General features: G+C 37.5%; 1 protein-coding gene across 1 annotated transcript; it reads left to right on the top strand.

Moving 5' to 3' along the window:
- The first annotated feature begins 692 nt into the window (after nt 1–692).
- Nucleotides 693–16,095, top strand: ercc2 (excision repair cross-complementation group 2). The gene is made up of 23 exons (XM_059331970.1): nt 693–864; nt 1,144–1,243; nt 1,840–1,917; nt 2,017–2,079; nt 2,216–2,329; nt 2,618–2,734; nt 3,648–3,764; nt 3,919–4,042; nt 4,277–4,373; nt 4,898–5,031; nt 5,165–5,333; nt 6,152–6,270; nt 6,493–6,562; nt 7,975–8,044; nt 8,496–8,597; nt 9,651–9,714; nt 9,813–9,934; nt 10,124–10,216; nt 10,309–10,381; nt 10,970–11,040; nt 12,003–12,146; nt 13,419–13,562; nt 14,848–16,095. Exons 1-23 carry the CDS (start codon nt 860–862, stop codon nt 14,938–14,940), a joined length of 2,283 nt encoding a protein of 760 aa, XP_059187953.1. The 5' UTR covers nt 693–859; the 3' UTR covers nt 14,941–16,095.
- Nucleotides 16,096–16,852: the final 757 nt, after the last annotated feature.

Raw genomic sequence — 16,852 nt, 5'->3', positions numbered from 1 at the left:
GCCGCCAGAGGACGCAATCACACCTAAAAAATGATGCGGGTTATCACCGTCTAGTGGCCACAATGTGGAATTACAATATTAAATTACTCAAGTTAACCCTTTGTAGTTTGGGCCTGTTTTGTCCATTTTTAGAATACTTTTCATTCTGAAATTAAAAAATGTTAACCATGGCATGCTGGTATCATAGTTTTTATTTATATATATAAGTATATTTTATTTTATTTTATATTTTTATTATTTATTTATTTTTATTTTATTTTATAATATTTTAAAATCAACTTATACCGAGTATTATACAGTATAGAATTTTCTTTGATTATACTAGAAAAAAAAAGTGAAAGTGATAAGATTCATTGACAACAACAAAAATATTATCAACAACAAAAAAACACATTTTCTCTCAGATTTCTTTTTTCTTGTAAATGTACTATATTACCTAAATCAGAGAGAGAGAATTTTCTTGTAAGTTCTTGAGTTTTCATCTGGTAAATTTATGACTTTAATCTTAGAAATCTGTGTTTTTTCTCTGAATGTTGCACTTGTAATGTCATGGTGGTGCCGCAGGGTGTTACAGGGTGTTACCGCTAGGTGGCGCTTTGAACTGTCAACTGTGATTTTCAACCCGCCAATTAAACCAACGAAGAAGCAGAAGCGGAAGCAGCAGCGGCAGTAGAAGAAGAAGAAGAAGAAGAAGCAGAAGCAGAAGCAGAAGCAGAAGCAGAAGCAGAAGCAGAAGCAGAAGCATCATACTGCCGCAGTGTGTTTGGTGTTTCTACAAACATTAAAGTTATAAATGAACATTTAAAATAAGAAAAGTGACTAACAGAGAAGAGGAGCAGCTGATACACGTTTCTACAACATGAAGTGAGTGTTTCCACTCAGACAGAAACAACAAATATCATCATTAGAGACAAACATTCATCCATTAAATCAAGTTTAAGAGCTTAAAGCTGCAAACTGAGGAAACATCAGACACAATAATCTGCGTTTTATCAGGTTATAAAGCTCTAAAAGTGTGTTTGTGTAATTATTAATTAGTTAGTGGAGATGAACACACGTTAGTTAGCTGCTACATGAAGTTAGCATCACACAGACACACACACACGCAGCATGAATAAAGTCAGTTTCTGTTGTGTGTTTCAGGCTGAACATCGACGGTCTGCTGGTCTATTTTCCATATGACTACATTTATCCTGAGCAGTACTCCTACATGCTGGAGCTGAAGAGGACTCTGGATGCTAAGGTGGGTCTGGTCTAATCTTCTACAGAGACAAATCATGTCCAATGCTCCTTAAACATCAGAAGACTTTAAAATATTTGGAAAAGAATCCTGGAAAACTCTGGTGTCACACCTGCTCACATCTAAAGACAAGTGTTTAGAGTTTCTAGTCCCAGTCTCGTCTCACACTGAGATTTTAGACAGACTGTCAATCTAGCAGGGAAACTATTTACAAGACTACAACTAGATTCTTTTAGCAGTTTTTCCATCATGCTCTTAGTAAAAACTGACTAAATGGAGGAGAAGCAGCTTTTGGCTCCAGCTGCTCTAGTGTGGTTTGTGTTGAAAACAACAACAACAACAACAAAAAGAAGAGAAGAGCCACAAAATGCCCCTCACAAAGCTGAAAAGGGTTTCTGTTTTTAACACATGAAAAGTTGACTATTTTACAGTAAAAATAGATATAAGGAAGAATAAAGGAAAGGAACATTTAGAAATGAATTCATGATATACATTTATGTCCTATTTAATTATAATGTGTTTAATTGAATAATTATATTTATCAGCTCTATCAACTTTCATTTAGTTAATCAAATACATCCCACCCTGCTCATGTTCAGGGTCATGGAGTCCTGGAGATGCCTTCAGGAACAGGAAAGACCATCTCTCTGCTGTCCCTCATTGTTGCCTATCAGAAGGTGAGTTCAGCCGTGTGTTCATGTGACTTCTTGTTGCTCCGCTGTGGTATACCACCAGCCACATGAACTCTCTAACATTCTGGCTTGTCTCTCTCTAAGGCCTTTCCTCTGGAAGTGACCAAGCTGATCTACTGCTCCAGAACAGTTCCAGAGATAGAGAAGGTTAGTCAATGTCAAATCATTTCAAGTTAAAATTAAATATTTAAAACACATCAGAAAAACATTTCCAAAAGTATCAAAGGACGCTTTAATTTCATCATTGTCATTCTGTCGTATATTTGTTCTGCTGTGTGATCAGGTGGTGGAGGAGCTGAGGAAGCTGATGGAGTTTTATTCCAAGCAAACTGGAGAGAGCAACAACTTCCTGGCTCTGGCCCTCTCCTCCAGAAAAAACCTCTGCATCCATCCAGAGGTATGAACAGCTGCTGACATCACACAAGGGCAAAACATGAACGCACTAACACACACGTTTAAAGCTGAATGATGTTTGGATGCAGAACCTTCTTTGTTTCTGTTCTACATCTAAAGCAGGCATCACCAAATAGCACTTTTCATTTAATTCATACAAAAGATTGTGTATTGTTTACTTGAAATGTGCGAGGATTTGTTTGTTACATGAAATATTGTTGAAATTACATGGAAATAATTTAAATGTAAAATAAAAGTAGGATTAGGATCATCTTCGTGTGCCTCTGTCCAGGTGAGCGCTCTGCGGTTCGGTAAGGAGGTTGATGGGAAGTGTCACAGTCTCACAGCGTCGTACATTCGTGCTCAACGCCACGCCGATCCCGACCAGCCCGTCTGCCGCTTCTACGAGGTAACAAGTCACAGCTCACACCAGCTTGTGTTTTTTGATGAAAAGTTTGTGGACAAAAATGATATTAATATTTCTTCACAGTCCAATTTCAATAAGCTGAAGAAATAAAAGTTATTTGGTCTTTGATAGGGTTTACTTTCAATATTATGTTATTATATTGTCATTATGTCAGTATAGAGCTGGGTCATATGGACCAGAAGTCATATCCTGATAAATTTAGGCTGAATATCGATATACAATATATATTCTGATATTTTTATCGCAAAGTGAGAGCAAATGTTCAGACAAAGTCAAATATGACATGTCACAAGTAGTTTTATTGAAACCGTTTATTTAAGTGAACATAAATACTGTATAACAACAGGAGAACCTTTTAAATCAAAGCTCCATAAAGTGCACATTTAAATAAAAAAATATCTTAAATAAGAAATAGCCTATGAAATAAAATAGGCCAATCTTTTTCTGAAATAAATATATTTATATGAGAAAAGAATACGAACATTACAAAATAACTAAATATGACAAACCCTAGTAAGGGTACTTACTTTAAATAAAAAGTAGCTTGCCTGAATCAAGGATCACAGCTCAAATTTTAACTATATCGATGTATGAGATATGGTCTAATTCCATATCACATTTAAAAATATATCGACATATCTTCTATATCGATATATCACCCAGCCCTATATCAGTATCATAAAATGGTCTTAAATAAGCACAATTTAGCGTAATAACTTCTGAGACAATATGTCACCCAACAAAAGTAGTTATTCAGTACGCCACGTTACTGTAGAGTAAATTTAGCCTTTTCTCCTGCTTTGTTGTCAGCTTCAGTGTTTGTGAATGCATCAGTCTGCATTCACAAACATCATCTAACAGTCATCTTGGTGCTCTTTCTGCTTTGTGTCTGTAGGAGTTTGATTCAGTGGGCCGGCAGGTTCCTCTTCCTGCTGGAATCTACAACCTGGATGACCTGAAGGACTTCGGCAGGAGGAAAGGCTGGTGTCCTTATTATCTGGCACGCTACTCTGTACGTCACTCTATGAAACACGCTGTTGAAAGTGATTTTTAGTATTTTGGAAGGATTTATTGTTGACTATGCTATTAAAAAAAGCAGTTTTCATTGCTATTCCACAATGTTTGTCCTATTTTCTCTTCGTCATCTTTATTTCATCTCCTCTCAGATCCTTCATGCCAACATTGTGGTGTACAGCTACCACTACCTGCTGGACCCAAAGATAGCCGACCTGGTGTCCAAAGAGCTCGCTAAGAAGTCCGTGGTGGTGTTTGATGAAGCTCATAATATAGGTGTGGAAATTAACAGATTTTAATTTGAATATATATTGCCAATAAATTAATTATGTAACATCTGAAATAACTCATCTCAACAATAGATGACGGTTTGCACATTCTTTGAAAAATAATTTGCACTTTCCTGCACAAAACTGTGTAGTGCTTCATTTTCACATAGAAATATTGTCGGTATTTTAATTTTTATTGTGAAAAACTCTTACACCTCATTGTCTCTTTTCTGTGTGTCAGACAACGTGTGCATCGACTCCATGAGTGTGAACATCACCAGACGAACACTCGACCGCTGCCAGACCAACGTGGACACTCTGCAGAACACCATACAGAAGTAAGAGGCTGTCAAAGGTCAGCGGCAAGTTCTCTGAAACTTGTTGAGTGCATCTCAGTTAGGGCTGGGCGATATGGACTAAAAGTCATATCCCAATATATTTAGGCTGAATATCGATATATACGATATATATCACTATATTTGTATCACAAAGTGAGAGCAAATGTCCAGTCAAACGAACCCAAGTAAGGGCAGCATTTATATATAAAGAAAGAAAAAAATTTAACTATATGGACATATGTGATATGGTCTAATTCCATATCACATTTAAAAATACATCGATATATCTTTTATATCCCAAAAAGTCCCAAAAGGAAACTGTGTTTTCTCAGTGGTCACCTGGTCTGACGTCAGTTTCTGAGTCTAGAGCTCCGTAGTCTCATGATGGCTTTTATTTGCACATATAACAGCATCTTCCTGTCACAAAACACAACAGAAGCCTTGTGCATCAGTGTGCAGAAAGCTGCTGTAAACACACAGGAATGATGAAATGATGGAGTTACTGTGATTCTGCTGTGTGACAGCATAAAAGAGACGGACGCTGTCAAACTGAAGCAGGAGTACAGGCGGCTGGTGGAAGGGCTGAAGGAAGCCAACGTGGCCAGAGAGACAGACGTCTACCTCGCTAACCCCGTGTTACCAGATGAAATCCTTCAAGGTACAGACATGACATTAATTTGTTTTTTGGTTTATTCTTTGTCTCCTCATTGCACCGAGTTAGAATGATGTTTCTGACAGAAACACAGAACTGAGTGGACCTTGTTGTTTTCTGCTTCCTGTCGTCCTGTCAGAGGCCGTCCCCGGGACGATACGCACAGCAGAGCACTTTGTTGGTTTCCTGAGACGTTTCCTGGAGTATCTGAAGTCCAGACTTAGGGTCCACCACGTGGTTCAGGAGAGCACACCACAGTTCCTCAAAGACATCTTCGACAAAGTCTGCATCGACCGCAAACCTCTCAGGTGAGTGACGACTTCAGGTCCTACATCGCTACAGAAACGGTCATGGCTAGAAGGAGGACAAACAGTTTACCATACATCATTAAAAAAGAAAAGGCTTGACTTGAATTTCTTTGAGATTTTTTTTTTCAGAAATTTGAATAAAATGGACTTAATTACATTGTCAGAAAAATATTTATAAATATTTGGGCTCCACATGCGATATGGATTTTTGTTACATTATTCCTTAAACCTTTCTTGTCTTTTCCTCCGTGTGAACAGCCTGCAGTTCTGTCCCATTCCCACCTAATATTTGTTATTTGATTATTGGTCTCAACACAATAAATTATTGCTTCCCAGTCACACTGAGGAGAGTAGAATTTAATGTTTTTTAAAGGGTCTGGTCTGTGCAAACTGTTTATTTTTTTTTAGATATTTTTAATGAGACGTGTAGAATAAAGAAACTATGATGAAATATCCAAATGTTATGCTTCTGTTTAGTTACACACGTTGATCACATCGGATCCATTCAAGGACTGTCAGAAAGTTGAAAAAACTAAGATAAATCCTGTTTGTTCTGTTTTAAAAAAACTAAAACAAACCTATTTTCATAACCAAGCAGCAGGTTTTGTGGTGCAAAGTGAAACTGAAGGTTCTTAAGTCTCCAGACAAACAGAAGCTTCAGACAGCGATGTGGCCTCCTACTCACTTTCTTCTTCTTTCACTTTTTCAGTCTCTTCCTCAGTTTAACCACTTCTTTGCCCACTTGTTCCCTCATTTCTTCAGAGACTTCTTCAATTTTCTTTCCCTAAATTTGAGTCCTCTTCTCTGTGTCTATCAAGGTTTTGTGCAGAGCGGTTACAGTCGCTGCTAAGAACTCTGGAGATCGCCGACATCGCCGACTTCTCAGCTGTTACTCTCATCTCTAACTTTGCTACGCTGGTCAGCACATACAGCCAAGGTACCAAACATCACCTTTAATTACTGAAACCAGATACTGTTAACTAATACATGACTGTTACAGACACTAGCTACATTAAGATGTGTGGTAGAATTCAAATGTATTTATTTTGTTTTGTTGATGTTTTTTTAGTAAAACTTTGTTTGGTATGTTTTGAAATTCTTTTGGGTGTTATTTTATTATTTTAATGTCTTAAAGCATTTTCACTCTTTCTGTCTGAAGGTTTTACAATAATCATTGAACCCTTTGAAGACAGAACTCCAACCATCGCCAACCCCGTGCTGCACTTCAGGTGGGAAAGATCATCAATTAATAATAATAATAATAATAATAATAACTTTATCGGGGCGTTCCCGGTGGCACACCTGGTAGAGCGCATACCACAGAGGCCCAGTCCTCGTAAGCGGGCGGTGCGGGTTCGAATCCGGCTCGGAGCCCTTCCCCGCATGTCTTCTCCTCTGTCTCCCCCTTTCACTCTCAATATCTCTCCTATCAATAAAGCTACAAAATGCCCAAAAAAATATCTTAAAAAAAAATAAAATAAAATAAAAAAATTAAATGGCTTTGACAGAGAACTCAATTTAAGTTAATCACAAGGAGAATAATGACATAAGGATAAAGACAATCTTGTATTAAAATAAAAAACAACATGTGTCAACATGCCTGAAGGCACAGAGATTCTGCCACGTGATTGGCTGATTAGACATTTGCCTTAACTGAACCATTAACGAGCAGTTGACTTTAAACTCGTTCATCCAAAGAAAGTTTGGAAAATGCCTAAAGAATATTCCTGCATTTGAAGATACTATTTTTTTTTTTAAATGCTTGATTTTTGATCTAGACAACCATTCATGTAAACAAAAAATATTTAAATTTATGAAATGGAACAACCACGTCGTCATATTTGTTGGTTGTCTCCCAGCATTTCACACCAGCAGCTAATATATGGCATTAAAAAGTCAATTAAAATGTGCAACAGAGCTTTTGAAACTTACGAAAGTCTACGGCCCGGCGCCTTAACCTCTAAATTTCAATTTCTATAAACTTCAAGTCTAATTTTGAGTTTTTCTAGCTAGGTGAGCTCGTGATTCCAAATCTCCTGAGATATTTCTTACAAAATCAAATTAATAAATGCTCATTATGGCCTATTAGTAGTGTTGGTAGGCTAATTTAGACTGAGTAGGTTGTTTTATCTACATTGTGACGCTCAAAATAAGGTTTGCGGCTCCATTCCGACAATTTTTCTCTTTTTTTGGCCAACAATGGCTCTTTTGTTAGTGAAGCTCGCCGACCCCTGCTGTAGCTAGACTGACTGACAAGAGCATCAAATAATCCTGATTGAAATATGAAATTGAAGTTAATATGATCAGCTGGTAAAATAAAAGGTTACTTTTATATTGATTGCTGTGGGTAGAAAGGAATTATGCAAACTTTATTTTTTCCACAACTGCACTCATAGTAACAGTTTAGATGTGACAATAAATGCTTTCCAGACTCTCAAAGTGTTGCTTGAATTTTACTGTTAAAAAGCTGTACCAACCATAAAAGTGACTAATGAGTGTAAATAAATTTGACCTAACTATTAGATGTTTTTGTTGGATCTAAGATAAATTGAGATTAAATGTGAAGTGATGCAGGACTGAACCTGTGTGATGTTAACAGTGAAAGGTTAACATGACTCTTGTGATTCTGCTCCTCTCTCAGCTGCATGGACCCTTCTATCGCCATCAAACCTGTTTTTCAGAGATTTCAGTCGGTCATTATCACCTCCGGGGTAAGATCAGTTTACAGTCATTACTATGGGCTGAAATATGAGCCACCAGAAACTGAATTTGAATTATTTATATTTGAATTTGAATTGCTTACCTTGAATAATTGCATAAAAAAACTGAATTTGAATCACATAATTTGAATTTGTATTGTTGTTGAATTGTGAGAACTGAATGTTCAGTTCCAAACTAATACATTCAATTTCAAATTACAATTCAGATTATATATATATATATATATATATATATATATATATATATATATATATATATATATATTGGCCATTTGCAACCCAGGCTGTGTATGTAGATGCCATTGTACTGTTACAGCAAATTATGGCTTTCTAAATATTAAATCTATTCCTTCTTTCATTTTATAAAAGTCTGTGTTCAATGACTGTAGATGTCAACTGATAAATGAGTTCCTGTTCTCATATTGACTCTCCTCTGCTTCAGACTCTCTCTCCACTGGACATTTATCCCAGAATCCTCGACTTCCGTCCTGTTACCATGGCGTCCTTCACCATGACGCTGGCCCGAACCTGCCTCTGTCCTCTGGTGTGTAACTACACTAACACACACACACTCAGAAAATACACACTTACTCTGGTGCATTGCAAAATAAATGATGCAGGACGGCTTCTGCTTGATCGTATATCACCAATTGAAGGAATGGTCCGGGGTTGTAACACTGAGGCCATTTTACATGGCAGTGGCAATGTTTAAACTGAGGAGACATGCTATTAAATAGCTTTTTTTTCCGGTTTAAATATTTCAAATCAAATGTTCACACTCTTCTACATGTTTATTAACGTAACTTGAACTCTACTTTTAGCAGAAAGCTTTAGATTTCGTAAGACATGTTGAACCATTCTCAAAATTATTGTTCAAATCTTTAAATTAAATTCTAATCTCAAATATAATGGCTAGTTAGTGGCTGCCTTCACTAACTGTGCACAACGTCAGCAGCTGATCATAAACAAAGCAGCATGGATAATTATGCACAGCATCTCCGCTGATCATAAACATAGTGATCTGAATGAACCGGCATCACTAACTGTGCTAAGGGGTTAACATCCCCTCCGGCTCTGCAGTTGGGAGAGACTGCTGCAGGAGGACTGTGCCGCTTCGACTCATTCTTACTCTTAAGAGTAAGAACGAGTCTCCAAAAATCTACAATAACACCAGAAAAAGTCGCTGGATTTGTGGCTAGGGGGTCTGAAAAGTCGCTAAATATAGCAACAAAGTCGCTAAGTTGGCAACACTGCTTCCCTGAATTTTACAGATGGCGCTTAGCGTTCTATCCAATCAGTAACCAGGCTTTTTTCAAGGGAGAAATGTGGCCCTGCTCTTCTACAGGGACACAAAAGTCCCGACAAAAGACGGCTCATATTCAAATTAGGGGTGTTTCGGAGAGTGAGACCCGCCTCATTCTAGGTATTGGGCTGTAGTGGAAACACCCTTTAAGTCCTGAGTCGTCCATGCCACATTTCACTGCTGTGTTGTGAGTTAACCCCCCCCCTCACATGGCCTCCTGGCCATCGAATCTATTGGCAAACTCCACTAACCACAATTAGACGATAAGAAAAGACGCTGCTTTGTCTTTCACAGATTGTTGGCAGGGGAAACGATCAGGTGGCCCTGAGCTCCAAGTTTGAGACCAGAGAAGACTTTGGTGAGTCTAAATGTGTCTGTCAGAGTAAAATATCTATTATACATATTATTGTTTTCAAGTATAATACCATTCATTTCTTTTCTTTCTCTTTTTTTCAGCTGTGATTCGTAATTATGGCAACCTACTTCTAGAGATGTCTGCGGTGGTTCCAGACGGCATCGTGGCGTTTTTCACCAGCTACGTCTACATGGAGAACATAGTGGCGTCTTGGTATGAACAGGTCAGTGTGTGGTGACATGATAAACACAGTCCAGCTTCTTCAGGCTCTGATTACTTGCATTCATTAAAAGCAGATCACCGTAGTCCAGTAGATTATTTTATTGTTAAAGCAGAATAGATCATTATTTCTCTGTATTTGGAAGGGAAAACATTTTCCTTTATGTGTGTTCTTGTACATGTTTGTCTGCAGGGAATCCTGGAGAATATCCAGAGGAACAAGCTGATCTTCATCGAGACTCCGGATGCTGCAGAGACGAGCATGGCGCTGGAGAAATACCAGGAGGTCAGAGAGATGTGTCCTGTCGTAGTAATATTTAATATGTCCCACATATCTGTAGCTGTGAGATAAAATAAACAATATTCTCTGCTCTTCAGGCGTGTGAGAACGGCAGAGGAGCCATCCTGCTGTCTGTGGCCCGGGGAAAGGTCTCTGAAGGAATAGATTTTGGTATGCAACTTTATGGTTATAACATAATAACGTAACATCGCTCCATATAGCGGATTTCAAACAGGAAGTAGGAATATAAATGTTTGTATTTAAAAGTTGATTTGTGTCTTTCTTCTTTTCTGATCTTATCTGAAATGGTTTGTAGTTCATTCATGCAAGAAGAACAACATATTTTGCAGCTGTAAACTCAGCTTTCTGGGGGATTGAAGCACACACAGGATTTTTTTTGTTGGAACATTTTGCCATCACCACTGACTGAATATCCACACAAATGGTGGCCAGTTTCACATTACAGTGGCAGACTTTAAAGCAACACTATCCTACTATATCAAACCCTGAAAGACATGCAACAGAAAGCAATGTAAACTTCTTATTGTAAATTATTTCAGCTCACGTTTGCAAATATAAAAGACAAACATTCATATTTACCAGAATAAACACAGCATCAGCAGATATATAGTCCATTTTCTACATATTTTTCCACTATTTTACAACAGAAAAGTTAATATTTCACCTAAAGTCAGGCATATGTTGTTATGTTGAGTCCAATTTTTCATAACGACTAACTGTGTCCTGTTTTGTGTTCAGTGCATCACTTTGGCCGGGCGGTCATCATGTTTGGAGTGCCGTACGTTTACACGCAGAGCCGCATCTTAAAGGTCAGAACTATCTCCAAAATCACTCAGTCTTTTATTATTATCATTATAAAATCCACTACAGTCATTTTCTGACATTTTATTTTTTATTTTCCAAATTGGCTGTGAAGCTTCCTTCAATAGTGCACTCCTACATTCCCACAATGGAATAAAAATCGTGTCAGAAATTTGAATTTGCTACTAAAGAATAAACGCTGTGTGTCTTTTATGGAAAAAGTAAATTGTGGTAATGGAGGAAGTGTTTTTTGGACACATCCTGTGTCTTCACACTGCAAATGTCTCAAAATGATCTTGCTGCATGGACAGATAATTTCACTTGACAAGATTTCTTAAATTAAGATTATTAAATCTAGAAATAAGCATGTTGAACACTTAAAATAATAAATTAACTCTTAAAACAAGATAAATTAAAGCTGCAAGCAGCGATGAACTGGCCCAAGCAGAGTGACCTGACAATTATTTGTTTCTTGTCAAGATAAAAAAAACTTTAGATCTAGAAGTTATTTAGAATAAATAAGAATTATATTGTCTTAAGAGTTAATTTCTTATTTTAAGTGTTCAACGTGCTTATTTCTAAATTAATAATCTTAATTTAAGAAATCTTGTCAAGGTAAATTATCTGTCCATGCATCAAGATCATTTCCCTCAGATTTAGTGTTTTTATCTGGTTTTTAGACACACCTTTTGTGCAGTGAACTTACAGAGCACAGTTAAAAAAACAGTCTCACCTTAAAACCAGATTTTTGAATTTCCCCCTTTGATATTAGTCCAATGTCAAGTTGTTCTGTATAAACAGATAAAAATATCTTGAAGCCGTCTTGAAGACTAGTGTTTACAGCAGCCAGTCGAGGTGTTTATGTATTCAGTCTTATTTCTAAATTTATTGTCCTTTTCCTCAGTCGGACTGGTCACTTTTACCATAATCACAGTTGGACAATATTTCTTCTGTTTACTGACTGTTTCAGGCTCGTCTGGAGTACCTTCGGGATCAGTTTCAGATCAGAGAGAACGACTTCCTGACGTTTGATGCCATGCGTCACGCGGCCCAGTGTGTGGGCCGAGCCATCAGAGGGAAGACCGACTACGGACTCATGATCTTTGCTGACAAGGTGTGTGACTTTTCTTCTCAGTCTCCATTCTGTCCTTTGACCCTCACATACAGCAACATGCCTCGAACACATTGGCAGCAGGTCCCATCACCACCACAGCTCCACTGCAGCAGTGTGCCGTACTGTTGCCTTCAGTATCGATCAGTATGATGTAGTGTCCAAAGAGGCGGATCTTTTAACCCATTTAAGGCGGGAAAGCAATACCGCATTTCTACCATTAAAACCAGGGGGCGCTGTTGCGTTATTCTACCATTAAAGCCGGGAAAGCTGATATGTGGTTTTGTAGTATTTGTAGTTTTTTCCACCTATTTTCGGTCTCTTGGCCAATGAAATGAATCAGAATACATGTGGGAGTGTCGCAATGCAACGCGTTGATTTTTGAAAAAACTTTTGAAGGTTTGGACAGATAAACTCAACTTCTCATGAAAGCCACATATAGGTATAAGCTCTTAAATACTTTTTGAATTTCATTTCTATCTGCTCCAGAGGCTGAAAAATCTATTATTTAGTAGGAAGAGTTGACACTTCTGTTGAATTTCCAGAAAAACTTCAGGTTTTAGGGGCTTATTTTAAAATCGCCCAGAGGTTTTACAGGCATTTTTTCCAGCCGTTTTAGGCCTAAATGGGTTAAGTGAACGATGGGAGCCGACTCACGTCTGTCAGCAAGCTTTTTTTTTTCTTTTTTCTTCACTTTTCTCGTTAGGAACAGTACCTGCGGGTGCTGCAGACGCTGACTACGAGTGTCACTGTTGGATGCTACTGCTTTGCACATTGTATTATATTTATTTTTATTATGTTGTTTATTTATTATTATTTTTACTCTATACCAAAAACATGTTGTTTGTTTTTTTGTCCAGTTTTCAGTAGTTGGCATTAACAAAGCACATTTACTTGATTGCTGTATTTAATTTCTACTTTTCCACTACTTTACTTGTTTTGTTAGGTGTGTGTGTTTAAATAAATAAAATTAAAACGTCAATATCTATCCTTTTTTAATTTTTATGCTTATGTTTTTATCTGCATTTTCTATCTGCTTTGTGTAGCAGAGTGGTTCTTCAAGCCAGTTGGAGAGTTACAAGTGATTTTACAACTTTAAATGCAATTGTCTACATTTGTCTGAAATATAAAAGGTATAAGTGATAAAAAGAAGAGCCATTTGGGAGCCGAAGAGCGGCTCTTCTTGGTGAACTGAGACAAATGATCCGGATCACTAAAAAGAGACCAGATTCCCGTCACTAAAAAGATGACCCCCTCTCCTTCTCCTGTCCACAGCGTTACGCCCGAGCAGACAAACGTGGGAAGCTTCCTCGCTGGATCCAGGAACACATCAATGATGGCAGTCTGAACCTCACAGTGGATGAAGCCGTCCATCTCTCCAAACACTTCCTGCGACAGATGGCTCAGCCTTTCAAACAGGTACACACCGACCACACAGCAGTATAATCTGGGCTTCACATTTGTCCCTCTTGATCCTTTTGGTATGCTAGATAAATCTGTTTGTGCCTTTAAATAAACAACTGGAGCATGAACAGTACTGTACATGACATTTTTATGAAAGGGTTAAATTAATTACTTTGGCTGGTAATCAGTGTTTTTGACCATCTGCCAATGAGATTGAATAAACAGGGAGAATGAAAAAGGTTTAGAAAAAAAAGCTCTGCATAACATTGTTTATTTGTCATCATTGCAATGTCATTTGCACAATAAACACATTAGAAAAGTGTTTGGGAGGTAATTTAGCAGGGCTAGCTCTTTCAGGTTTCTTAGCAGTAACTAAAATGTTGTGTCGGTCAGGACACAGTGAGAAGATGAGGAGGTGTAATGATTGTGAATCCTCCAGCGGTTTATTTCCACTCCAAGATCATCAGCATAATTACTGTCTTTAGCATTTTAGTTAGTTCTGTAATAACAAGAAAAATACATTTCCCATTACTACTTAATAAAGAAAAAGTAATTACAGGCCATAACCATCTCAAATATAAACAAAGGAATATCTGCACATATAGGGATGTAACAACAGTCCAAGCTACATTTAAATCACATATGCATGTAGAAATACTACAAGGCAGGCAGTCACCAGTATCCAAATAACACTGATAGTTCAGGGAACCAAACAGCTTAAGACTTAATGCCTTTAAGAATGCCGAACATCGTCAGGCCAACGATGATGCATGGCAACGGCTGCAGTTATTTGCTCACATGTAAAACTAACACCCACTGTGAACATGTCCATGTACAAACTTTATCAAAGTGTACACGTCACCACGCGTGCACAGAGCGTGGACATCGGCGGGGAGAAAGGGAAAACAAACAGTGGGTATCTGAGCCTTCAGACAAAAAGACGACTATTTTGCATTTCGTGCAACACTAAAATGGTGGAAATAAGTTCCTGTTTTTATTTTATTTTACTTTAACTTAAGTGTATTTCCCTCATACTGTGTAGCCCTGGTACAACACTTGTTCTGTTCTTGCTTTGCTCAGTTGGCACTCATGAAGCAAATAAAGGGCCTGTTTTTAACATGTAGCATTCACTTCCCACTTTATCCTTTTCATGAACAGCATGATCAGGTCAAAGGTCCTCAGCAGGTCAAAGTGTCATTAAGTAAGACACTGAAAACAGTTGACCAGGCAGTTTTTGATCCCCATACGTTGCTTTCCCTAAAATGTTCCTGTCTCTAATAACCTCTGTGTCTCTTTTCAGGAGGACCAGTTGGGTCTGTCTTTGTTGACTCTGGAGCAGCTGGAGTCGGAGGAGATGCTGCAGAAAATTGCTCAAATTGCTCATCAGACCTGAAGGTGATCCCATGATTTAATCCCCATGGTAGCGTCAGCATCCGTTACAACAACATCATCAGAGCTGGGTCAAAGGCACTAAACTGATTTACCTATTCGTTACACAGTTTGAAATATGTGCCACCAGAAACTGAAATTTGAATTATTTTTATCTGAATTTGAATTGCTTAAGCTGAATAATTGCATTAAAAAACTGAATTTGAATTGTTCAATTTGAATCATTGCATTGAAAAACTGAATCTGAATTGTAATTTGAAATTTAATTTATTAGTTTGGAACTGAACATTCAGTTCTCACAATTCAAATTCAGTTCGCAAAATTAAATTTCAATTTTCTGTGACGAACATCTGGGTAGTTGAGGCAGAGTAATCGAGCACAGATCCACAGATGTGTGCTGATTGGCCGAAGAGGCGCTCTGTGATTCTGCACCGGATTGCTTTCAAATTCAGATAAAAATAATTAAAATTCAGTTTCTGGTGGCACGTATTTCAGCCCATAATAAATTCTCTTTTAAGAAACTCTTACAGCCTGTAGTGAACTCTACAACCATCTAGTAAACAAACAATTAAAAGTGGTTACAGTAATGATTTCTGACTGGATAACTACCAGTCGCTGTATGTAATTACACAGTACCAAAGGTCTGAGTCAACAGTATTCAGTATTTCAGCTCTAACACTGAGTCTACAGAATATTATTACCACAACTCTCAACCTCACACTATGTAGTGCTGTTTACCCAAAACACCAATCAGGTGTCAATCAGGCTGTACTGTATGTTTTCAGTATTAGAGATCACTCCCACATCGGCTATTTTATTGCATTTTCAGTATACTGTTGTGTAAAAAACTCTTACACTTTTATTACTTTTCAGACATCTTGTGTCATTTGTGCTTTGCTGACTATAAAAGGTTTTGTTTCAAACAAGACAAACGTGTTTAAATATGATTGGGTCAACATGTTGCATTAACTACAGAAATGTTCTTCCATCTGTGAGTGTAACATCACTCCATATAGCGTCTGTCATACAGACACAGCTACTGTTAGTTTCCTTTGCTACTGCAACTGTACATACTCCCATTTTTTACCTAATATGAATATTTGTGTATCTGTATTTCAAACAGGAAGTAGGAATATAAATGTTTGTATTTAAAAGTTGATTTGTGTCTTTCTTCTTTTCTGATCTTATCTGAAATGGTTTGTAGTTTATTCATGCAAGAGGAACAACAGATTTTGCAGCTGTAAACTCATCTTTCTGGGGGATTGAAGCACGCACAGAGGATTTTTTTGTTGTTGCAACATTTTGCCATCAACACTGACTAGATATCCACACAAATGGGGGCCAGTTTCACATTACAGTGGCAGACTTTTAAAGCAACACGATTCTTATCACCCTGAAAGACATGCAACAGAAAGCAATATTTCCAACACAGTAAAAACAAAACAATGTAAACTTCTTATTGTAATTTATTTCAGCTCACGTTTGCAAATATAAAATACAAACATTCATATTTACCAGAATAAACACAGCATCAGGAGATATATAGTCCATTTTCTACATATTTTCCCCCCATTTTATATGTAACATTCTCACAGTAACACACTGTAGTTTCTACAGTAACTAGCAGTGTGATTTCAGCCCTTACATCGAACAGCAGTGACAGCAAATGTACAATCAGTGGTTCTCCATCATGGAAAAATAGGATATGCAGTATGTTTAACTGAGCAACAAAAATAGGAAGCGTTGAGTTTTGGTGAATAAAATCCATGAGGACAGGGTGGTAACTTGAAAATCAGGGAGCCAAGATATCTTAACAGAACTCATGTGTGTCCATATCTTTCTTACATTTAAAATTCTGTTTATTTAAAACCATTTTTGTTCACACTGTTGTGGCCATGTCACCAAATCTGAAGTTT

This window comes from Centropristis striata, chromosome 4, assembly GCF_030273125.1.
Source record: "Centropristis striata isolate RG_2023a ecotype Rhode Island chromosome 4, C.striata_1.0, whole genome shotgun sequence".
Lineage (NCBI taxonomy): Eukaryota > Metazoa > Chordata > Actinopteri > Perciformes > Serranidae > Centropristis > Centropristis striata.
Note: the sequence above shows the minus strand (reverse complement) of the source record. Positions and strands in the feature narration are given on the sequence as shown.

What these genes read in the sequence shown, in the direction of transcription:
- ercc2 (XM_059331970.1), top strand. An exon ending in TCATTGTTGCCTATCAGAAG is followed by an intron (nt 1,918 to 2,016) that starts GTGAGTTCAGCC and finishes TCTCTCTCTAAG; the next exon opens with GCCTTTCCTCTGGAAGTGAC. An exon ending in AACCCCGTGCTGCACTTCAG is followed by an intron (nt 6,563 to 7,974) that starts GTGGGAAAGATC and finishes CTCCTCTCTCAG; the next exon opens with CTGCATGGACCCTTCTATCG.